Source organism: Anabrus simplex, chromosome 1 (assembly GCF_040414725.1).
Source record: "Anabrus simplex isolate iqAnaSimp1 chromosome 1, ASM4041472v1, whole genome shotgun sequence".
NCBI lineage: Eukaryota > Metazoa > Arthropoda > Insecta > Orthoptera > Tettigoniidae > Anabrus > Anabrus simplex.
In genome coordinates, this window is record NC_090265.1 from 269,086,660 (window position 1) to 269,113,275 (window position 26,616).

At 38.1% G+C, this 26,616-nt stretch overlaps 1 protein-coding gene across 3 annotated transcripts in view; it reads left to right on the forward strand.

Annotated features, from left to right (window-relative positions):
• Nucleotides 1-26,616, forward strand: part of LOC136864829 (G protein pathway suppressor 2) — a 131,233-nt gene that overhangs the window by 32,149 nt on the left and 72,468 nt on the right. For all 3 annotated transcript variants that reach the window (XM_067142284.2, XM_067142280.2, XM_067142277.2), the window contains exon 5: nucleotides 16,733-16,832. In XM_067142284.2, the coding sequence (XP_066998385.1) occupies nucleotides 16,733-16,832 (100 nt within the window). The remainder of the gene's footprint in view (nucleotides 1-16,732; nucleotides 16,833-26,616) is intronic.

Here is a 26,616-nt window from a genome sequence, read left to right on the forward strand (position 1 = left end):
CATGTTACATTTAAAAACCTTTGTATCATTTCTCACTCATGCCGATTTTTACAGCGAGCGCGCTTTCCAGTTGAGTTCAAGGTTGCGAATAATCGTAATTTCGGAAATGTTAATGATATTTTTTCTCTTTCTAATTTGATTGTGATTAGTGACGGGCAGAATTGAATATAATGCATTAGAGAACTTTAGGACTGATACTTACATACGAAACCTTATTCTCGAGTTCAACATAACCTTTAAAAGTCGATATAGGCCTAATTTACGCGCTACAAGATTTCCATAAACTGACTATGAACAATATATTATACCGGTGACCAAATTACAATGGAAGATTAAAAAATAAAGGATTTTGCCATCATGCTGGGCGCTTTTGTATTTAATGTGCTTTTATTAGATTAGAGAATTAAAAACTACTTGTGGTCGATTGTTGTTTGGCTTGGCTTTACGGGTATTAGATTTTGCTAATCAAAGTTGGTGAACGGAAAGAAGTTTTCAAAGAAATTTGACGAAGTTTCCCCGGAAAAACTGAATGTAAAGTTTCGAGATTTTTAAGTCGCGTACTGGTAATTAACGTTTGAAGCCAGCCCCGCGGTCTAACTTGCCTGCCTCTCACCCGGAGAGCCCGGGTTTGATTACTGGCCAGGTCAGGCATTTTTACCTGGATATTAGGGCTGGTTCCAGGTTCAGTCATTCTACGATTATCTTTAATTGAGGAGCTATTTAATGGTGATATGGCGACCCCGGTCTAGAGAGCCAGGAATAACGGCCAAGAGGATTCGTCACACTGACGTCACCTCGTAATCTGCAGGCCTTCGGACCGAGGGTGGTCGTTTGATAGGCGGAAGGCCCATTGGGGCTGTAGTTTGGTTTGGTTTGGGGGCGTTTGTAAGATTATAAGGTAAGGTAAGGTAAGGGTGTATTCTGCCCGAAGGCAGGTCTGAATCTCTGCAGAGGTGTGCCTGAGTCGGAGTTGACGTTCGGTAAGGTGGCCAGTTCCTTTCCGCTCCTCCATTCCCTTACCCCCCCCCAGCAGTGCGTGGCAACCCATCAAAATCTTGACCACGTCCAATGTTGCTTAACTTCGGAGATCTCACGGGATCTGGTGTTTCAACACGGCTGGGACCATTGGCTGTAAGATTATAAGTGTACGTATTTCATTTTTGTGATGTTTAGCCCAATTGTGATGGTTCATTCGTTCCCGGATTTTTCGTTTTCCTGTGTTGTACGTTTTTGTTTTCGTGGTCCCTCCAAAAACGGAGAAACGAGGTTCCACCGTAGTAATTTATTAATGTGTGTGAATCATCTTCTAAAATACCATATATCATAGGTAACGGCATTCCATTCCTTCTGGTGGAAAAATTATTGTTCTCGAGAGAGATTTCATAAAGGTTTTGCCTATTTTGCCATGTGTTTATCTCCAAATAATTTTTTCTTTGTAATTTTATTAAATACTCTCCTCCTTGACCTTTCTTCAAAATATGCCGCTTACATTAAAATATGTGGGCTAAACCACAAAAAATGGAATTTGCAGGGGGTTTTTGCAAAAAATTGATAATGGCAACTACCCCTCTGTAGATGGTGATGGATCAAATATTATTGAACTACCAACAAGAATTTTAGCACATGGTGATAATGTGATTGAAATTTATGGCAAACGGCTCACTTCTGCAAAAGATGTCACCATTTTCTTGAAAGTTGGCATTCTTAATTAACTAATTAATTCATTTGGAGGTCATTGGGTTTATACCCGGTAGTTCAAGGCGATACACTAGTGTTAACGGATTAATACTGAAGTTGAAATTTAGCTACTTAAATTTCCTACGTAATTCTTGAATTCCTTGGAATTAATGGTTTGCCTCCACATATTCTTATTCAAAAAATTGGAGCCATAATTATGTTCTTTAGAAATCTGAATTTCCCAACAGCTCCAAAATAGAATCAGATTAGGGCCTGTACGAGAATTGTTTAGATTGGTAAATAATAAGTGGAGATAAAGCTGGGTGGAAAGCTCTAATCCCTCAGTATGACTTGACAATATCCGTTAAAATGCTTCCATTTTGTTCAAGAGGTATCAGTTTCCCATTCGCTTGGTATTTTGTATCATGATTAGTAAACCTCAAGTGATTTCAATGTCTCTGTTTACCTCGGCCAGTTTTCAGCCATGGCCAGTTAAATCTTGCAATGTCAAGAGAGCGATATTTTCAAGTTACAAGAGTGTCAAAGGGTAATGGGACAAGGAATGCACCGAGCAAGTGGCTGCGTGGTTTGGGTCACATAGCTATCAACTTGCGTTCGAGAGGTACTGGGTTCGAATCCCACTGTCGGTAGTCCTGAGGATAGTATTCTGTGGTTTTCCATTTTCACACCAGGCAAATGCTGGGGCTGTAGCTTAATTAATTAACGCCACTTCTAGCAATTTCCTATCCCATTGTCGTCGTAAGACCTATCTGTGTTAGTGCGACTTGAAGAAAATTGTAAAAAATAAAGTACAGTGATTGAAAGAATTTTGTCATAGATGAAGATAAAAATGCATAATTTATTACATCTCAAGGATTTATAACCAGACACTTTTCAAAATTATTATCATGCTTAGTACATATCTATAAAAAATAAGAAAGAAGAAAATTCATGTGTTCTTATGATGTTTATAGAAAGGAAGTGGTCACCGTGTAGGAGCGGACTAGTTAATACCTATCGGTAGGTCATAAAATGCATTTGGGAGTGGCGACACCATCTTAATAATAGCCTAAAATGTTGGCAAATATGGTTCAAACTCGAGAAATGCTAGGATGTTTTCGGCAGGCGAAGCGCAGTTCTCCAGATGCTGGGGGAGCTGGGAGAAATGAACGACCAGCGTCACGTTGTATCTGAATAGGGACAGTTAACATTTTAACCTTGATGGACAAAACTGAGGAGCTAGTGGAGTTTATGAAAGAGAAGGACATAGTTATCCTAGGTCTCAGTGAAACAAAATGGAAAGGAAAGTGGGAAAGGAAACTAAAAGAAGGATACAGACTATTTTACAGTGGAGGTCAGGAGGCAAGAAATGGAGTAGGGATGATTATAAGAAAGGATGTCCTAGAGCGTTATAAGGAAATAATAATAATGGGAAACCTAATGTCCCAATGGCGGAGAGAGCGGAAGAACCTAGTGGAGTAAAGCACGAATAAAAAATCATTTCGGACTAACAATCCGATCTTATCTTGGAATGAATTTCATGCCTTGTACAATGTACAATTTCAGTTGCAGAATGGAAAGTCCGCTGAATGAAAGCACTACCCCAGGTGGTAGCTCGGAAAAGTAATCCACCATTGCGTTATCCAATGGATCAGGACCTAGGGTTCTGGGGAGTCCCAACATCTGCAATAAGGGTGAGTCGGAGCATCCTTGGAATCCTTTCAGACTTAAATTTATGAGGAAATTCTTTGCAGGCACTCTTAATGTAAATTCCTTGCTAAAAACTGGCAAACAGAAAGAACTGGAAATTTTCTTAGATAGACATGAAATCCAGATCTTAGCAGCTCAAGAGAGACAGTTTGTGGATGAGAATGTAACAGAAACCAAAGATTATAGAATCTTTAAAGGTAAACCAGCAATCAAAATTATGAAAGGAATGCCACTACTAGGTACTGCCTTGTATGTCCATAAAGCAATAGTTGATAATGTTATGGAATTCGAATCTAGTTCAGAAAGGTTATCTCTTCTCACACTTAAATGCAAGAACAAAAAGTATACATTTGTTAACTGTCATGCACCAATAAATGAAGATAATAGGAAGAACCCAAGAAAACTGAAGAATTCTGGAGTCTTCTAGATGATGAAATATCAAAAATTCCAAAATCAAATGTTAGTATTCTACTAGCTGATTTTAATGCACAGATAGGCAAAGAAAAAGTTTTCAGTAAAACAGTAGGGGCATATCCAGCACACAAAAGAACAAACAAAAATGTCATGAGACTAATTAATCTCTGTAAATCCTTTCACCTGAAATTAATGTCGACCTTCAAGAAACTTCCAAGAAAGGCTAAAACATGGGTGTCCCCAAACCAGATGTTAGGTGAATTTCAATTGCACCATGTAGCTGTTTCTCAAAAAAGTATTAAGGAAATTATGAATGTTAAAGTAATAAGAAGTGGGGAGTTTGACTCCGATCACTACCTCTCTAAAATTAAGCTAAAGCTTCTACCTCGTAGGAATCAAAGAAGGCCGAAAAAATTAGTGAAATACAACATAGATAGGCTCAACATTACACAAGCAACTATAGAAAACTTTCAGGAAGAAATTAAAATAACTCAGCATGGCAAATGACCAGAATTATCTAAACAGATTAATAGTGAAGCAAAGAAAGTTTTTGGATCAGTTAAAACTAAAAAGAAAGTATGGTGGAATAACGCGTGTGAGAAAGCACGAATCGAAAGAACAAAAAAGTGGAAAAAATGGAAATGTTCCGGAAAGAATGAACGCTATGAGCTATCTACAAAGAAAAGAAACAACAAGAATAATAAGGCAGGTTAAAAGATCTTTTGAAAAATCACAGCTAGTAGAAATTGAGAATAATTTTGTAAGAAATAACTCCCGGAGTATTTGCTTCAGAGATGCAAATGGTAAAATTGACCTTAACAATGCCGAGAATTGTGAGATTCTGGCAAAACACTTCGAACACCTGCTGAACTGCCCTGAGCCAAATCATAAATTATCAGTTTTCAGAAATTCATGAAAATCTAGAAGCTGATTCACCTCCAGCAGTGGAAGAAATTAAGGAAGCATTAAAAATACTTAAAAATAACAAAAGCTAACGGGGAAGACTCCATAACAGCTGAACTTTTAAAATGGGCTGAACCAAAAATTATAGAAGATCTACAAATAATCTTCGAAGAAATTTGGCAAACAGAAAAGATCTCAGAGGTTTGGAAAGTGGCTCTAATACACCCATTACACAAGAAGGGTAACAAGCAAGATGTCAATAACTACACAGGTATATCTCTCTTGCCAGTTGCTTACAAGATATTCTCAACAATACTACTAAACAGAGTAAAATCGACACTGGACAGTCAATTAGGTGAATGTCAGGGTGGATTTAGAGAGGGAAAATCTTGCTCCGAACAGATTTTCAACCTGAAATCTATAATTCAACACAGATTAATAAACTCTAAAGACATAGTTGTAACATTTATTGACTTTAAAAAAGCTTTTGACTCTGTTGACAGGGAAACCCTAGATAAAGTAATCCATGAATTTGGAGTTAAAACTAAATTGGCAAACCTAATTCGTGTAACCCTTACAGACACTATCTCGAAAGTAAAATTTATGGGTGAAATATCTCGACCTTTCAAAATATATACAGGTGTCAGGCTGGGTGATTGTTTATCCCCACTCCTTTTCAACTGTGTCATGGAGAAAGTTGTAAGATTTTGGAATGAAAAACTGAAAGATTCCAAAATATTGCCACTTCTACTGGGGAAAAAGAACAAAGGTGTTGCAATAAATTGCCTAGCATTTGCAGATGACTTTGCCATACTTTCAGAAAGCCTTACAGATGCAGCAATGCAAGTCAGTCTCCTTGAAAAGACAGCCAACATTACAGGCTTGAGAATCTCTGCCGAGAAAACAAAATTTTTGACGAATATAAAAAGTGCCCCGATGTTTTGAGTAACAGATATTGATCAAATAGAAAAGGTAAAGAAATTCAAATATTTGGGTGAGACAATTCAAGAAAATGGTTTAGAAAATTCTGCTATAGAGGAGAGGATATAAAAGATGGAAAGAGCTTATGGTAAAACTAAGAATACTTACAACAAAAAGTGCTTATCAACAAAACTTGAAATAAAGCACTACAACACAGTAATGAAACCAGAATGCCTGTATGCCAGCGAATGTCTAGCACTGAACTATAAGCTTGATAAATTAGAAATATTAGAAAGAAGAATTGTAAGAAAAATATTAGGTCCTCTAAGAATTGCAGAGTTTTGGAAATTAAGAAGTAACAATGAAATTTACAAAAACATAGAAAACATATCAGAAACAATAAGAAAAAAGTGATTGCTATTTCTTGGACACATTTACAGAATGGATGACAATAGACTCACTAAACGAATCTTCGAGTACCTTTGGGAAAAGAAATCAACCACCACCTGGATACAAGAAGTCAAGAAAGACCTGGGAAGGAACAACATATGAGAAGAAGAATTATTGGAAAGAAAGATTTTTAGGAAGAAAGTCTTACAAATGGAAGGATTCCAAGGGAGGAAGGAAAAGAAAACAGGCACGAAGTGGACTGAAGACAGGAAAAAGAAGCACAGTGAAACAATGAAAGAATACTGGAAGAAAAGAAAGAACAACTAAGGAGGAAGAATTGAAATTGTAACGTGGTCCTTAGAAGACCGAAACACAAGAATAAGAAGAAGAAGAAGAAGAAGAAGAAGAAGAAGAATGGGAGACCTAAATGCTCAAGTGGGAAGAGACAGACAAGGAAGAGAGGAGATCTTGAGATCATATGGTTATGGAAGTAAGAACCCGGAAGGAGATGTTTTAATGGACTTCTGTCAGCGGAGTTCAGGAAGAAAAATAGCCAGAAGATAACGAGGTATGGATGGGGAGATAGAAGAATGAAAACTCTGATAGACTATATACTAGTGGAAAAAGGACATTGGAAAGAGCTAATGGATGTTACAGCCATGCCAGAAGAAACCTTTGGGGGTGATCATAGGACAGTGGTAGCAAAATTAAGAGTGAGAAAGGTCATTAAACAGCCAGAGAAAAGAGAAAGAAAGATTAAGGTCTGGAGATTAAAAGAAAAGGAGGTTGGAGAGAAGTTTAAGAAAGATTTGAGAGTACACATACCAAGGACAGATATCAGCAATGTGGAACAGGAATGGGAAAATTTTTAGGAGGACATTTGTAAGTAGTGCAGAGAAAACATGTGGATGAACATCGGGAAAAGACTACAAAATGGTGGAATAATAGAGTGAAGGAAAAGGTAAAATAGAAAAAGGAAACTTGGAAGGAAAGGAAAACTAAAAAGACTTAGAAAGCAAAACAAATATATAGAAGCAAAAAGAGATTACACAAAAGTAATTGCAGAGGAAAAGGAGAAAAGCTGGGAAGAATTCACCTATGATATCAGGGAGGATTTAAATTGTGGGAAAACATTATTATTTGGAGTTGTAAAAAAATAGAAGGAATGAGGTGAACACTGGATTCGTAAAAGAACAAAAAAGGAGAAATATTGATTAAACCAGAAGAGATGACGGACAGATGGATAGAGTATTTCAGCGAACTACTAAAGCTGAGACATCAGATAAGTGGAGAAATTACACAAGCAAACAAAATTGAGAAGGGAAAAGTAAAAGAAGAATCAGACATTACTATGGCTGAAGTGGAATAGGCAGTTAGTAAAATGAAGATGGGAAAAGCTGTGGGAATAGATGAAGTATCAATAGAAATGATCAAAGCAGCAGGACCAGTGGGATTGCAATGGACATACGGACTTCTCAGATGTGTGTGGAGAGAGAAGAAAGTTCCTGAGGACTGGAAAAGGGAATAATATTACCAGTATATGCCTTTGCTGGCAGGACCTAGTGTTTACTGTGCACTATGTCTTCTGGTACGGGTTAGAGCAATTTTGTTACTTTCATTGATCTGTCTCTGTCTTATCCTTGGCTTTGACAATATGAAAGTGACTGAGGTATGAGCGATGCTAGTAATGCCATTCCTTCTGCAGCCAGTCCCTGCTATGAATGGTGAGAAAATGTTGCTCATAGGGTCGGTTGGTGCGTGCATTTCAGTGGGTTTGGCAGACCGATATGTGATAGCAACTTCTGGCTCAGTAAGGAAAGCAACGGGAAATTACCTCACTCCTCATTTCCCTAGTACGCCTCTTCAGTGATGCGTAGGCCATCTATGACAGCTGATGGCAGAGCTGTTGAGGATCCAACCAGCCTTAGGGCTGAAGACTGAACATACACACATTACCAGTATTCAAGAAAGGAGATAGGAGGATATGTGATAACTACCGAGGAATCACAATCATATCACATATTGCCAAAGTAATGGAAAGAATACTAGAAAAAAGAATTAAAGGTAGAAAGCCAAATAGAAGAACAACAATTTGGATTTAGAGGAAGCAGGTCAACAGTGGAACCCATTTTCATCCTGAGACAAAATGTGGAAAAAAGTTGGGAATATGTGAAGGATATGATAATGACCTTTATTGATTTGGCAAAGGCTTATGATAGCATCCATAGAACAAAAGTTTGAGAATGCCTAATAAACAGAGGGATTGACAAGAAATTGAGAAACATGATAAATGCAATGTACAAAGATTGCTACAGTAGTTTGAAGACTACAGTAGGGGCATCAGAATGGTTTAGAATTGAGGATGGACTAAAACAAGGAAGTGTGTTGTCACCCTTACTGTTCTTAATGGTGATGAATGACATCGTGAAGGCAGCAATGAAATATTACGTTAGGAAGAAGATGAAGGTGATGTTTGCAGATGATGTGGTGATTTGGGATGATAATGAAGTGGTGGTACAAGAACAGTTAGGTGCAATAAATAAAAATATTGAAAAATGGGGATTGAAGATAAATGTGGAGAAGAGTAAAACAGTGGTGATGTGTAGAGGCGAGAAAGAAGGAAAAGGAATTATCAAAGTGGGAAATAAGAAATTGGAAGTAGTAAAACACTTCAAATATTTGGGAAGTGTACTGTCTGAAGATGGAAGAATAGATTTGGAAATTAACAGAAGAATACAACTGGGGAGTGCTTTCTATCAACAAGTGAGAGGGCTAGTATGGAACACGAATTTACCAATGAAGGCTAAAGGAGTTATGTATAAAGCTTATTATGTTCCTATAATGGCATATGCAGCAGGAACTTGGACAATGACTCAGAGGGATAAGAACACAGTACAACCAGCTGAAATGAAATTCCTGAGAAGTATGGTACAAAAAACGAGGAGAGACAGAGTAAGAAACGAAGATATATGGAAAGAACTGGGAGTACAGAAATTAAAGGACAAACTAGAGCAAAACAGATTGAAATGGTTTGGACATGTCAAACGGATGAATGAAGTAAGACTACAAAGACGAGCACTGGAAGGACGGATGACAGGGAAGAGAGGACGAGGAAGACCAAGAATGCAGTGGATCGACTTGGTGAAGAGTAGCATTGGATTGAACATCATGTCAGAAGAAGGAGGGTGGAACGATAGAACAAAGTGGGGAGGAATCATATTTGCTCCCACCCGGTGTCAGGTGGAAATGGGAAAATGATGATGATGATGATGATGATGAAGGAATGTCGTATATGAGGAAATCCTTCAAAAAATAGTGCATTTACCTCATTGACCGTCATGTCTTGATGGGTTTCAGCTAGATAAATATTAAAGCGTTTACATCAAATCACCTGTTTTTGACAGATATACTTCTGGTAAATAGTATAAATACCTTTGTCGGCAATCATATAAAAAAAACTTCAATCAATCAATCAGTACTGATCTGCATTTAGGGCATTCGCCCAGGTGGCAGATTCCCTATCTGTTGTTTTCCTAGCCTTTTCCTAAATGATTTCAAAGAAATTGGAAATTTATTGAACATCTCCCTTGGTAAGTTATTCCAGTCCCTAACTCCCCTTCCTATAAATGAATATTTGCCCCAGTTTGTCCTCTTGAATTCCAACTTTATCTTCATGCTAGCTGATGTACCCATGCTTTGCTACGGAATTCTACATTGTATACAGAATTCTAGGTTAGGTAGTGTACACGTTGTGAGCAAGATTGTATTAAATTGCAAAGCTCTTCACGTTACGCTAGAAACGTGACGGCGATGTCACCAAACATCTTTTCTCATATGAAGGGTACACGGGGAAAAAGGGGGAATGTCATATCTTCTACAAACTGAGATAATTAAATTTGAAAGTTTCAACCTTTTTTTTTTTTGCTAGGGGCTTTACGTCGCACCGACACAGATAGGTCTTATGGCGACGATGAGATAGGAAAGGCCTAGGAGTTGCAAGGAAGCGGCCGTGACCTTAATTAAGGTACAGCCCCAGCATTTGCCTGGTGTGAAAATGGGAAACCACGGAAAACCATCTTCAGGGCTGCCGATAGTGGGATTCGAACCTACTATCTCCCGGATGCAAGCTCACAGCCGCGCGCCTCTACGCGCACGGCCAACTCGCCTGGTAGTTTCAACCTTTAATACTGTCTACAATAATACATGTACATAAAATTATATTATGTAACGTTAGCGTAATGTATTGGTATTGTAAATAGATAATAATGAAAATATGGAATCACAGTCTTATGAACACATTATCACTGAAATAAAGGGGAATGTCACTTTTAACAAAACCTAACAAATAACCTGCCAATTAATAGTGAGGGAGTCTATCAATGAATGATCTACCCTCTGGTCCACAAAATGATTTAAGGACGTGCAGATCAGAAAATTTTGCTGTAGAGATTGGATGTAAGCCTGAAATAGAAATAAATTACATATTTAAAATCTCAATCTTGCCAGCATGTTTGCGAATGTAGAGCAACTTCACGTACACCAACTCTTGCACTTACGTTCATAAGATGCCTCTGGAAGTACAGACTCACTAACTGGTGTTTCTGGGAAGTGTGGAGTAGATTTTGGAGCATTTACAACAGGTCGTTCCCAATGGCCATTGTAACTGTCCCTGTATTCCATGAATCATGGATGCTCAATGGAGATGACAAGTTCCCTTATAGGTCTTGTTTTAAAAGGGCAAACTTTTCTGTACAAGGGAATAAAAAACTTGGTCCACAGACGAATCATTGGTTGATCAACTTCGATTTCATGAAAAGGGAAGGGCTTATTTCTGGCACTTCAAAAATGATCTGCCCAGTCTTCTGGCATTTCAGCTGCAAATTTCTGATTAATTAGTGCCATGTTTCTATCGCACTCTAAGTTCGAGTGCCCATGAATTGGAAATACTATTTTCACAGACTCGAGACGTTTGGCATGATGTACTATAAAGTGAAGAAATCTGAAAACAGTCCAATTCTTGTTCTGTCCACATGCAGAATCACAGAAGATTGTCAAGTGTTTTATCTCATCCCCAAGTTCACAAAATATAAAATGATGTAACACAGAACACACGTCATCTGCTGCTTTATGTGCAACTGTTTCCGAGTATGTATAGAATACCGAGTGTCCACTAGACAAAACATGAATATTTGAGGAGAACAGTGACAGCTGCCTACAGTAATCACGTCGTTAGTGGATAAATTAGGTATGCATAAATACTTTTGGAAATCCATCGCTATTGCCACATACCAAACTGACATTCCCCCTTTGTTTCTTGTTCTGTGATGACATTCCCCTTTCATCAATTGTACATGTATTCTTAAACTTGTTATATATCCGTGACAATTGCCTTTACTTGGTTGTACATTGTCTTAAACTATTCTCCTGACCATAAAGTATATATGGGTAGTGATAATTCATTTTTTGTTTTACATTGACATTCCCCTTTTTTCCTGTGTACCCTTCATATGAAGACTGGGTTAGGGAATTTTCACTGTAATGGTAGACCCGCTTGCATACCATCAGTTAAAATCAGGTTGGGAAGCTTTCATTTTAATGGTAGACACTCACTCTCCACCTGCCCTTTTTACATCCTCAGAAGGACTGTCTTACTGGTTTTCCCAACTGAAATGAACATACATTACAATGACGTCAATGGGAATGGCGCGATTAAAAGCAATGCTTTCATATGAAATATTCAATCTAATCACAAATCACACAATTTCTCACTTTTAACGAACAGGTCTAAGATTCCGATATTACATTCCAAAGTTTCAGAGCTGGAATGACCAAGTCGCAGACAGCCGTGATCCGTGAACACTCTTCATCTTTTTTTCGGCAGGGAGGAAGTCAATTAGTGGAGACTCCCAGGGCAAAAATTGTGCCCTTGTACTAACCTGTTTCCTAGGAGTACACGATCAGTCGGTAAATATCAATTCACTACACTGGCGGCGGAAAAATCTATCTGACTTGGAGGCAAATTTCTTCTCCAAGCCAGAGGAGAAATCCCCTCTTCACTGCTAATTTGGAATAAAATTAATGTAGAATTTAACAAAAGTTAAGAGGAAGAAGCTTTTCTTAAGAAACGGTTCTTTTCAGGGTTGAATTTTGAGTCATTTAGTGAATTGTGGTGCTATAATTTGGAATAGGCCTAAATTGTTATTCTAGACCAGGCCATACTACTACTACTGCTGCTGCTGCTGCTGCTCCTGCTGCTGCTGCTACTACTACTATTACTACTACTACTACTACTACTAAGTGAGCCTCTGCCTTAAGTATGTACACTGCTCATTCAAAACAGCGCGTCAGAGTGGGGATCGAACAGCTGGAATACTATGATGAACCGGTGTGTTACGTACAGCTGTATCAAAAAAATGTATGAACCAGAGGAATGGCATGCAAAAGAAGAAAGTTTTCAAACTCCCCGGCTATTTTCCACCAGTAATCAGTCAGGCTATTATACTCGATACGCAGCAGTAATCCCATCTATCGGAGTTGAGCGGCAGCATAAGAGATAAAGATCACCGCCACTAACAATGGTCAATGTAATGTTATTGTTCATCTATGTTATGCGCTTTCGATATTGTAGGCCTTCACATTTAGTATTCTTCCGACTCTGAAATACCACTCCTATCATAGTCGGTAGTGTTGGCTACTGAATGCATGATTCGAAGCAGTGTATCGATTCATTCAAGTGTTTGAGTGAATCGATTTACAGGAAAGGCGAGCTCACGGCACACGATTCAGCTTACTCCCAGCGGACAGTGCTGAGTGGCGCACTAACTGGACGTTGATGGGAGCCGAGCTTCTGCTGCAGCGAGACAGTGAATCATGGCACATTGAAAAAATCGTGAACGAGCGCGGCTCAGTGAGACACATGATACACACGGCTCCTTATTGGCTCACTGGACACGCGAAGAGCCGAGCTTCCGCTGCAGCGAGACAGTGAATCATGGCACATCGAAAGAATCGTGAACGAGCGCGGCTCAGTGAGACACATGATACACACGGCTTCTCATTGGCTCACTGGACACGCGGAGAGCCGAGCTTCCGCTGCAGCGAGACATACAGTGAGCCATGCTACACTGAAAGAATCGTATGCTATAATGGACTCTCGAGCTCAGCTCATTTGAAAATAATACCCATTTGCATTCACTGTCCTCTTCTTACAGGGAGGTTTAAATAATAGATGGATTTATTTGCAGTGTTAAAAAGGTAGTCACAACATAATTCTGAAGTAGCTAGTAAGTAGGTAGGCTATTAGGTTATACTATTTATTAGTTTAATGAATCTTAGTATTATAACTTAGTTGGCATTTGACAATTAAACTCGACTCTAGCCTGACCTATGACTATAAGTCATGCTCATGACCACTCAAAAGTACCTGTTTTATGTTGGGAAGAACGGCTCAGTATTCTCTCAGTTCATATGTCACATCGTTGCACAAGACTTCAATCATATGTGGCCAGACGCAATAACAGTATGTTGAATCAGAAAACAGTGGGCTATTGTACATCTCGGGTAGCCTATACAAAATATGACGATTAAAAAAAATCCTCAGCTGATAGAAAAATACTTTTTTTTAAAAAAATGACTGAGCGAGTTGTCGTGCGGTTAATATCGCGTGGCTATGCGCTTGCATTCGGGGGATGGTGGGTTCGAATCCCACCGTCGGCAGCCGTTAAGATGGTTTTTCTGTACTTTCCCCATTTTCACACCAGGAAATGCTGGGACTGTACCTTAATTCAGGCCATGGCTGCTACCTTCCTAACCTTTCCCACCTTGCGTCGCCGGAAACCTTCGATGTATTAGAGTAACTAGCATTGTTTCTAAGAACGGAGTTCATAGTATGAAGACCAGGTGGCAGCTGCGAGCACTGAATGCTGTTGCTGCTGTCTTACCAGCACATACTACACAGATGCAGTAGGAGCGGTGACCAATGAGCCGTGAATTGGATCACTGTATCGATTCAGTAACGTGAACGGAATCAAATGAATTGATTCAGTAAAATGAATCGAATGTCCCATCACTAATAGTCGGTACAGTAAACCTGAATAAAATATACATGATCAGAAATTGTATTCTCTGTAACTTTTGTTATGTAGAGCTTTTCGATAGGACTAATAACATAGGTATTTAAAAATTAAATTTTAGGCGCCTTCCCCTAAACTACAATTTAATCCAGTTTGAATAAAAATTTTTATAGCTTAGACTGTAGTTTCTTATTCGCTGTCTCTATGTACCGATTTTCATTCAATTCTGTTAACCCATTTTCTTGTGGGTCAGCGTTGATATGGACTTAGCAACAAAAATACAAATTCATGAATATCTGTGTTATAATAGCCGGTACGATAAAAATGTATAAGACATAAATGCCCGGAAATTTAATTCTATATGACTTTCGTTATGCAGTATTTATCGATATGACCACTAATAATATAAATATTTGAGAATTAAATTTTAGGCTTTCCCCCAAAGTACCATTTCACTCAGCGTGAATAAAATTATTTATAGCCTAGATTGTAGCGACTTATTTCTCGACTTTGCATACCAATTTTCATTAAGAAACCACCACTAATAACATAAATATTTGAGAATTAAATTTTAAGCCTTCCCCTAAACTACCATTTCAATCAGCGTGAATAAAATTATTTATGGCCTAGTTGTAGCTACTTATTCTCCGACTTTGCGTACCGATTTTTATTAAGTTCTCTTCAGCCGTTTGCTAGTGATGAGTGTACATACATACATACATACATACATACATACATACAGACATACAGATAGACAGATAGACAGGCAGACAGAAATTACGGAAAAGTAAAAATTGCATTTCCTTGTTACTGTGGACATGACCAATTCAGAAATACCATTCTTTTCAACTTCTGAGCAATGTACAGACATAACTCTTATTTTATATATATATATATAGATGTACAGACAAAACTCTTATTTTATATATATAGATTGTGATCTTTCCTACTTTCCACTCAAACTTATTTGTCTACTAATGTCATTCCACGCCATCTTTCCGCTGACAGCTCGGAACATACCACTTATTACATGTAACTAATCTCATGATTAGACCCGTATTGAACTATGCTATGATATACTAACAATTTGTTGGTTGTTTTGATCCACCTTTTCAATACGAATAATTCGGTGGATCAAAACAACCAACAAATTGTTAGTATATCACATACCACTTAGTCGAGCAGCTCATCTTCTTTCTTTCAGTTCTTCCCAGCCCAAACTTTGCAACATTTTTGTAACGCTATTATTTTGTCAGAAATCACCCAGAACAAATCGAGCTGCTTTTCTTTGGATTTTTTCCAGTTCTTGAATCAGGTAATCCTGGTGAGGGTCCCATACACTGGAACCATACTCTAGTTGGGGTCTTACCAGAGACTTATATGCCCTCTCCTTTACATCCTTACTACAACCTCTAAACACCCTCGTAACCATGCGCAGAGATCTGTACCCTTTATTTACAATCCCATTTATGTGATTACCCCAACGAAGATCTTTCCTTATATTAACACCTAGATACTTACAATGATCCCCAAAAGGAACTTTCACCCCATCAACGCAGTAATTAAAACTGAGAGGACTTTTCCTATTTGTGAAGCTCACAACCTGACTTTTAACCCGTTTATCAACATACCATTGCCTGCTGTTCATCTCACAACATTTTTGAGGTCACGTTGCAGTTGCTCACAATCTTGTAACTTATTTATTACACTATAGAGAATAACATCATCCGCAAAAAGCCTTACTTCAGATTCCACTCCTTTACTCATATCATTTATATATATAAGAAAACATAAAGGTCTGATAATACAACCTTGAGGAATTTCCCTCTTAATTATTACGGGGCCGGATAAAGCTTCACCTACTCTAATTCTCTGAGATCTGTTTTCTAGAAATATAGCAACCCATTCAGTCACTCTTTTGTCTTGTCCAGTTGCGCTCATTTTTGCTAGTAGTCTCCCATGATCCAGCCTATCAAATGCTTTAGACAGGTCAATCGCGATACAGTCCATTTGACCTCCTGAATCCAAGATATCTGCTATATCTTGCTGTAATCCTACAAGTTGAGCTTCAGCGGAGTAACCTTTCCTAAAACCGAACTGCCTTCTATCGAACCAGTTATTAATTTCAGAAACATGTCTAATATAATCAGAAAGAATGCCTTCCCAAAGCTTACATACAATGCACGTCAAACGTACTGGCCTGTAATTTTCAGCTTTATGTCTAACACCCTTTCCTTTATACACAGGGCTTACTATAGCAACTCTCCATTCATCTGGTATAGCTCCTCCGACCAAAAAAACATCAAATAAGCACTTCAGATATATGTACTATATCCCAACCCATTGTCTTTAGTATATCCCCAGAAATCTGATCAATTCCAGCCGCTTTTCTAGTTTTCAACTTTTGTATCTTACGGTACTGTAAATGTCATTGTTATCATATGTAAATTTTAATACTTCTTTCACTGAAGATGGCTCAAACGAGTCGAAATGCCAAATTGTACACATAAACACCAATATTAAATTATTATTATTATAAATTATATAAAAAATACTTAAATATACATATATCAATTCAGGTTGATTGTTTTCATCCAGTGCCTTCTAATCACCTTTCGTGCTTTATGAGAATGTATTTTCCACAGGGTGCACTCAAGAGGTCCAGAAGTCCATCACCTCCACCACCAAATTATCATCAAGGTTATGGATATAAACCTACAGCAATACCCGGGTATCCACAGCAAAGTGAGTATCTTGGGATTTCTGCTATGAAATACCCTTCTGTTGAAAATCTAGATAACGAAAATGCACCATAATTTACATATTGTAACAGTATTAATCCTTTCTGAAATTTTCACAAAAACTTTTCATTGAAAGGATGTTTTCACTTTACAAAGGTAAAATTAAGTGTATCCTCCTAATTCAATACAACAAATAATTCCATCATTAGATGGAGTAATCAAATTCAAAGATGTTTCGACGCGTTTGAGCCATCTTCAGTGAAAAGGGGGGGTGTGAATGTAATTTACATAATACAAGCTAAAAATGTGCCAAAAAACATAATGAAGGAACAAATGAAAAAAAACAAGAGATACACACATGATGGGAATAAAAACAGCACGATATACAATATTTACATCATCATATGGAGCAATAAACAACTCGCTGCATAAAAATTCAGTGAAAACAGGGGTTAATACAAAACATTCTTAATGATGGTTTTTAGGTCTCTTTGTATTTTATTAGTTGGATCTTTTTTTAGAGGTTATGAAGTTGTTCTCTGCAAAAAACTGATGTGCTTTATTAATATAGTCACTTTTGTCCATGATTACAGTAGCGTTCCCTTTGTCGGCTTTTGTCATTATTAAGTCATTGTGTTTGACTTTTTTCTTTAGTTTATTTACTTTAGCTATATGTTCTCTGTTTGGTTTAATATTTTGTTGTTGATTAAGGATAGAAGATAGCTTGCGTTTGACTTCATATCGGATTATCCCAATTATGTTTAGGTATTCCTTCTAACCGTGATAATTTAATTTCTACCATAGCTGAATCAGAATTGGCCATTAATAAATTACCCATAAACATACAAGAAGAGGTCCGATATGAACTCAAATGTAAGCTACCTTCTATCCTTAATCAACAACAAACCATTAAACCCAACACAGAACACATAGCTAAAGTAAACAAACTAAAGAAAAAAGTCAAACACAATGAATTAATAATAACAAAAGCTGACAAAGGGAACGCTACCATAATCATGGACAAAAGTGACTATATTAATAAAGCACATCAGTTTTTTGCAGAGAACAACTCCATAACCTCTAAAAAAGATCCAACTAATAAAATATAAAGAGACCTAAAAACCATCATTAAGATAGTTTTATATTAACCCCTGTTTTCACTGAATTTTATAACACCGAGTTGTTTATTGCTCCATATGATGATGTAAATATTGTATATTGTGCTGTTTTTATTTTTGTCATTTCTCTCTTTTGTTTTTTCATTTGTTCCTTCATTATGTTTTTCGGTACATTTTTAGCTTGTGTTATGTAAATTACTTCAACACCCCCCCCCCCCCCCCCTTTTTTTCACTGAAGATGGCTCAAACGAGTGGAAACATCTTTGAATTTGATTACTCTAATGATGGAATTATATGATGTATTGACTTAGCAGGATACACTTAATTTTACCTTTGTAAGGTGAAAACCATCAATACGGAATGACTCAAATATTTTTTAATTGAAAGGATGTACTTTTGGTCTTCTTGAAACCAGAAAACCCTGTGTAAACATCATGATTTCTTTTCAATATAAAAGTGAGTAAAGGAGAGAGTATATCAGACATGTGGATTCCTTAATGCTGCGTTGTTTTTCTGTGCTAAATGAATTTCTGTGCCCTGCTTGATCTTTCAGTGGTTGTTTTACTCTTGAAATATAGTATTTTTCAACCTGCTTTGATGTTTATGTAACTGTGTGAATGTGACCACAGAATCCTGATCATTTGTCATTACATTTTTGTTTTCAGTCAGTCAGTCACCATTGATCTGCATTTAGGGCTGTCGCCCTGATGGCAGATTCCCTATTGTTTGTTTACCTAGTCTTTTCTTAAATAATATCAAAGAAGTTGGAAATTTATCAAACATTTCCCTTGATAAATTATTCTAATTTCTAACTCCTCATCCTATAAAAGAGTAGTTTCCCTAATTCGTCCTCTTAAATTTCAACTTTTCCGTCGTATTATGATCTTTACTACTTTTAAATACTTTACTCAAGCTTATTTGTGTATTCACGTTATTCCAAGCAGTCTCTCCACTCATAGCTCGAAACTTTCCATTTAGTTGAGCTGTTTATCTCCTTACTTCTGCCCAAAGTTTGTAGAATTTTCATAAAACTGTTTGTTTGTCGAAAATCACCCAGAACAAATCACACTGCTTACTTTTGGATCTTTTCCAGTTCTTGAATCAAGTAGTCCTGGTGAGGGTCCCATACACTAGAACCATGCTCTAATTGGGGTCTTACCAGTGACTTAAATGCCCTCTCCTTTACTTCCTTACTAAAATTCCTAAATACCCTCATAACAATTTAAAGGTATCTGTAAACGTTATTTACAATCCTGTTTATCTGATAACCCCACTGAAAATCTTTCCTTATATACTGTATTTACTCGTGCATTAGACCTGCTCACGTATTAGACCACCCTTGGCTTTTCGAGACAAAGAAAATGAAAAAATAAATCTTGCATACAAGACCCCACAACGTAGTTCGTCAGAGAAGAACGATTCCGCTTCGAAGCGGCTGCAAGCCATGTATCTCTGATGACATCACACAAATTTGTGAATAGTTTCGTCTGCACGACCCACGCAATGAAAACATGCATCGAAATCATGCGGCACATCTGTGTTTCGTAGTTAAAAAATGTACGCCTCCGTAGCGTAGGCCTACTGCTGCTGTGATGACGTCACACAAATAGGCGAATAGTTTTGTGTCCGACCCGCGCATTGCAAGCACGCATCAGTCATGTATATATGTCTGTGTTTTGTAGTTAAGAATGTCTGCCAGCGTAATGGTTAGTACAATTAGCTGCCGTTCTCGGGAGCCTGAGTACGATTCCCAGTACCGTATGCCAGGGATTTATGAATGGACGGAAGGTTGATTTGTGGTAAAAATGGTACATGCAACTCCCTTCCACTGGGGACCTGTCTAAAAAAGAGCTGCACCATCTCAGAATGAAGAAACTAGTTTACTTTAGTTAGGAAATATTGACGGTTGTTGCTAGGCCTATTAATATAGGCAGGCGAGGTCATTAACAAAGTGATCGTTTAATGTCTCGTAACTCGGGTTAATATAGGGTTTTTGTGGGAGAGAAGTAGGTTTAAAACATGATCAAAACAATCCAATCACAATTGTTTTACTCGTCAACGTACCTAACCAGTAATAATAATATTGACTTTTAATGCCTCACTAACTTTCAACGATTTTCGGAGACCCCAAACAAAACATACTAGGGTGTGCGTTAAAAAAAAATGGGAGACAGCGAATGTACAAAATTAGACAGTATGATAATAAAACACATTACCTCCACACCTGTAGATATCCATAGATGCGGCAAGCTTTCCTGTTATTTATTTTTATTCTTTCCGTCGTGGAACTTCTGGCACTATTAAGGCGATACTATACCTAACCTAAACAATTAGAATTAAGGAAGGTTCAACCTTTCCAATACAAAATGTGTTCTACAAGGTGTTCACAACATATTATTTACTATATTATTAGTACTGGTTTCGACGCTTATTGTGTCATCAGCGTCGAAACCGGTACTAATAATATAATAAATAATATGTTGTGAACACCTTGTACAACACATTTTGTATTGAAAAGGTTGAACCTCCCTTAATTCTAATTGTGAATCTCAGTTCAATACGGGAAAATGAAGTTTTTAACTTATAATAACCTAAACTATGCGGTCTCTTGTCTCGTTTACAGCTGTGATAAATGTAGAGAACAAGCATGAAATATACTTAAAAATGAGGGTCTAGCTTTCAACAGCCGCAGTTATCAAAAGAATGCTTCTTCCCTTCTCTATAGTATGTATTACATTTGGAAATACAACTCATAACATACGCTAGTTATCAGCTGGTGTTTTGGCACGCTTTCAACAACATGGCTTTATTCAGAAGGGGTGGCTTCCGCTACGCATACAGTACACCAACTGAGAATATCAGAGACCATCTCCAGAAACCATTTGGGAATAGCTTCACACAGTTTGGACTCTATAGTCGGAAAAAAAACCAACCTATTTTTAAAAGGTTCAAAAGACGGGACCTTGAAGGCTCTCTGTCTTGATCGCTGTGCATGGCTAACGAAATGGCAATGAAGGTGACGTCACTTGGATGACGACACGCCGATAATAGGGAAGTTGGCAGCCCAAGACAATTAAAATGAAAGCAGTGATCAGGTTTACTGTGTGGTAGGCGTACTGCTCAACTGACAGAGACAAATGACTGGCCATTGAGTTATATTGTATTAATATTGCATTATATGATAATATGATACACTTATCCCTTTTCTCTACGGGGTCGAGTATGAAGTGAGAAGAATCTTCGTAGCAAGTTTTTACAACCATATGCCCTTCTTGACGTCAAGCTCATCAGAGGATTTAATTAAATGAAACGAATGACGTGATATGAGTAACTAAAACAGATTGTGTATACTTTATGTGTAGGCTTGAAAGCCGTGTTCACCATTTATTGACTTTTTACATTTAGAAATGCTGCCTTCCAACGAAAATAGCCAGTATAACTCAAATACATTCATAGGTTTGTTAAAGAACAGTGTAGAATGTTTACATGTAAAATTTATAGCTCTCTAAATCCTAGAAGTCATGTGTTCACTGCACAAAATTTGAGGTTATCACATATTGGACCCCCTTTCACTTCTTTTGGCTGTAAAAGTGGGGAAAACAAGGGGTCTAATACGCGAGTAAATACGGTAAACACGGTAAACACCATGGTACTTACAGAGATCCCCATGGGTTACTGTCACCCCGTCAACACATTAAGTAAAACTGAGAGGATGTTGTCTCTTGGTGAAACTTGACTTTTCATCCCCTTTATCATTGTACCATTGTCGCTGTCTGTCTCACAATATTGTCAAGGTCTTTTTGCCATCACTCACAATCTTGTAACTCATTTATTACTCCATACAGTATTACATTATTGCATCATTATTTGAAATAAGCTTGGTACCGCTTCACCTCAAACAATGGATCCCTTTAAACTATTGCATTGTCTAGTCTTGGCTTTTTGAGGTGCCTGTGACACGTTAGAATGAAGTGTGAATCACGTATGAAGCATGGCTACAAGTTCTCATAATCGCTCATTCACAGCGGAAGATAAGTTTAGGGTTATTGAAGATGCAGAGAACATTGGAAACTGCACAGCAGGAAGAAAGTATGTTGTCAAAGAAAGTTGTACTCATGACTTCAGAAAACAAACAGTATTCTCAGGGGATCTCGCACAACATGTTCCTATACAGCTAATAAGCTAATACTAGACAGCACACTCATTATAACAACTCACATGTAAAATTAGTATGTTGCATAGGTAAGCAAACCACATGACAATTCTGATCAGCCTACCCAACAGCATGTATTTTTTGGACCATAAGACACACTTTTTGTTACAAAAAATACTGCCTAAAATAAGGCTGCATCCTATGGTCTGAGGGTCTATCGTACTTGCACACTGAGTATATGTGACTTGCCACACCAATGCTCAAAATATTCCTTGCTATACTCTCAGCCATTGACCCCTTAATGATGTTTCTACTCAACATGATATAAAAGACCAGGAAGGACAAGTTCAGGAATGAAAATGTCTGAGAGGAGGTAGGAATAGGAGACTCTCTACGACAGAGGATCCAGAATGCAACACTTAAGTGGTTTGGCCATGTAAGAAGGACGAGTGCAAGCAGGACTGCAAGAAGAGAATATGAAAGAGAAGTAAAAGGAAAAAAGACCAATGGGCAGATCCAGAGGAAAATGTCCGATCTGGTGCAGAAAGGTGTTGAGGAGAGAGGAGAAGATTGGGAGTAGGTCACAAGAGAACAGTAGTTCATGGACAGATAAAGATGGAGGGGGCTCGTACACCACAGCCGGGCAACTGGAGAGGGTCGATGATAATGATGATGATGATGATGACTGTCATTAACTATTTGACAGAGCAGCTGATGCCTGAAGTATTGTGGACTCTTTTATACGTGGACGACATTGTGCTAGTTGGTGAAGTGTATGAAGAGCTAGAGGGAATCTTAGAAATTTGGAGGGAAGCATTGGAGACAAATCGACTTAGAATTGGTTAGGATGTTAAAGGATTTAATGTGTCACCTATTCCATACAATATACATTTTTAAACACTAGGAATTTATTATTAATTCCGTTTGAGACATGTTTCACCCTTCACTGAGGGCATCATCAGTCAAATTACCTCCTCAAGGCAGACTTGATTTTTGCCTTGAGGAGGTAATTTGACTGATGATGCCCTCAATGAAGGGCGAAACATGCCCTGATTTTTGCCTTGAGGAGGTAATTTGACTGATGATGCCCTCAATGAAGGGCGAAACATGTCTCAAACGGAATTAATAATAAATTCCTAATGTTTAAAAATTCATATTGTATTGAATAGGTGACACATTAAATCTTTTAGCATCCTACATTCACTATCTTCAATACGGACAACAATGATTTTTATCACTTAGAATTGGTTGTAAAAATGTGGAGTATATGTTTTGTAACTTTGCCAAGCCAGGAGTTCAAGGTCCACCTAATACAATCTACCTAGCTTGTGAGCCATTGGTAATAACAGACAAATACAAGTACCATGATCGATGATGACGCGAAGCACCATATCTTTGTTGGATGGACGAAATGGCGTTTGTTGAAGGTGTCTTTCGTGACAGGCAGTTAAGCTGAAAGGCAAGATAAAAAAGACTGTCGTGTGACCTGCTCATTTACAACTCTGAATGTTGGACAACACAGAAGAAGCATGATCAGCAAATGCACGCCACGAAGATGGGAATGCTGTGATGGTCAGCAGGTTGGATTGATTGCACATTGAACAGGTGCGATGATCATTTAATACTGCCTCTATGAGTGAAAAACTGGAAATGCGGCAGTTGCACTAATATGGGCACGTATGACGTTCAGATAAGATCACCCCGTACAGAGAGCTCTTGCTGCCGAGGACTCAAGGAGAGGACGTCCTAGAGCAACATGATGGCGAACAGCCGAAAAGGCTTTGAAGAAAAACAGCATTCCGCTGGTGCAGATATTAAATTGGAGGGAATACTCTCCGTGGATCAGAAGAGCCGACCCCGAGTGATACTCGGGAATGTTGATTATGGGTACTTACACAGCCTGGGAAAAAGAAGGAATACAATTACATAATAAGAGAAAGAATCAATCAATCACTACTAGGAAGTAAAGAATACAGGGAGATGCCTTGAAGCTCTGAGAGTGAAGCCCAATGACAGTGGTCTACATAGGGGGCATGGTCGTAATAGGCTCGAGAACGCATGCTATTTTTCGATAGTCGAATCCGTCACAGCTCATTGAAGTGAATACGGTGAACGCAAATTGTAATTGTGGGAATTTTCAGATGCAAACGCTGTACGACACGCTAAAACATAAAAAAAGATACTAATATTTAGTTGATGTTGTAGCTCTTACAATGTCGTTTTGTGCACACGGTTGCACGAATTGGAAATCCAAAAATATTCCTGGAATAACATTTCACAGGTAAGATTCTAAGTATGGCTTGTAATATGTAGTACAATATATTATATTACCTCCATTGTTATTATGCTAGTATTTCAGAGTCTCAGAAGTACTGTCCACTTTTCGTAAGAATTTTTAGGTTAAACTTGTTGTTTATTGTCAATTTTTCCTGAGGTTTCCTGTTCGTGAAGAAAGGAGAACAGAGTGGATTGAGGCCATTACAAGGGAAAATTGGATACCTTATCCTTACACCAGAATATGTTCAGCACATTTCAAACCGGAATTGTTTGATCGGTCCATGAAGAAATTTGTTTATAAGGAGAATGCAGTACCGACTATTTTCGAAGCATTCCCTTACCTACAGAATTAGAGCACTCGAGGCCTAGAGAGTTTAATTTTCACGCCCTTCGTGGCCCTTGTCTTCCTTTGGCCGACACCTTCATTGCCTAATTGTACTCCCTCTTAACGCAATTATCACCACCACGTGTGTCTGGCTCCATGACTAAATGGTTAGAGTGCTGGCGTTTGGTCACAGCGGTCCCAGCTTCGATTCCCGGCAGGGTCGGGAATGTTAACCATCGTTGGTTAATTTTGCTGGCACATGGGCTGGGTTTATGTGTCGTCTTCATCATCATTTCATCCTCATCTCAACGCGCATGTCGCCTACGGGCGTCAAATCAAAAGCCGTACACCTGGCGAGCCGAACATGTCTTCGGACACTCCCGGTACTAAAAGCCATGCGCCATTTCATTTACCACCACGTGTCTTAACCCTTTGGCACTCAGCCAATATGCAGGTGTTTGCTCGAAGACACTCAGACTAATTTTTGTGATTTTCCAAAGCAAATTACAAAAATTCAACACGTAAAGAGTTTAACACACATTAAAATAAAATTAATCACACTAATACAGGAAACTATGAGCATTTCAGAAATGAATATACTTTGGACGTATTATTATTGGTTAAGCCCAAAAAAATATTAAATTTCGAAAATAAATTTAAAAAAATAAATTATTGTTTTCAATGACAGAAAAATTAGACATTGTTGCGTCTTCCTTCTTTACTCTTAGACGTGAATGAAAGAACATTTAATTCTGAATAATTTGATATCAATATGATGTGTGTGCTGCAATTCACTCATGAAGCATTGCACAAAGTTATTCAGTGTACATGTAACGGTCATCGATGTCAGGTCCTCGCGGTCCGATGCACGGTGAGCAGTTACGACCGTGTCACTTCCCACATAACGGGAATCACTTTCGGCAAAAGAAGGTCATTACTACTGTCTAAATCATCTGAAAATTCAAGGATATCGGCCTCATTCGGTCTTGAATATGGCCTAGCCATTACGATAAGATGACGCAAGCACGTGCAACAACGGAGTTATGAAAAGGAGTAAAATTATAGTTTACGAAGTACATCGAACACACGATATACCAAAGGAACGAAATAAACTATAAACAAAACTCATAGCAAGATCAACGTGTTGTATTCATAAGCCAATCAAAACAGATCCACGCAATAACAACTTCAAATAACCACAGCATAAACATTCATGGTCAACAGATTTCATTTGTCGAAAATAAAAATATTTAGTAGGGCTGGTGGATATATCTGTTGAGTTAAACGCAAAATCAACGCTTTAAGGTACCGTCACGATCAACTGTTACGATTTAACAGCTACGCAAATGACCAAAATCCGCAAATAAGACAGAGCCGATGTATCGGCGCCGTGAGCGTTTTCGCCATAACCTCTCACGCCGATAGATCGGGGCGCTGAGTGCGAAAGGGTTAAAATAGGACTTAGGGGGCCCAAGGGGCTCTTACCTTCGGAGTGTGGTTTGGCGTCCAAGTGGCTCTTAGCTGAGTCGTGCATTGTTTCCACTTGTGTCAGAGGATGGTTTACTTGATGTTTGTACATCCTATTAAAACAATAATCACCACCACCATTCCAAAATATGGAGTAAGCAATGTTGCTATGCCCAGTTCGGTGATTTATTACGCATTCCCATAAAGCATTCGGATTGCGGTATGCCCTTATTAATAGCCTACTCCTTATCTTTACTGATATCTGGTGAAGATTTGCATCTCCTGTTTTTAAGATACTCGGTTTATTAGTACCGATAGTCAACTAGCAAGAGAGTAGATTTAAGGCTGCGGGTCATGAGAAACGCTTCCTTAGAGTTCATTCAACATTAAAAACTTCATATCTGGTCCATATTGAAAGGAGATAACATACAATAGAAGGAAATTTGAT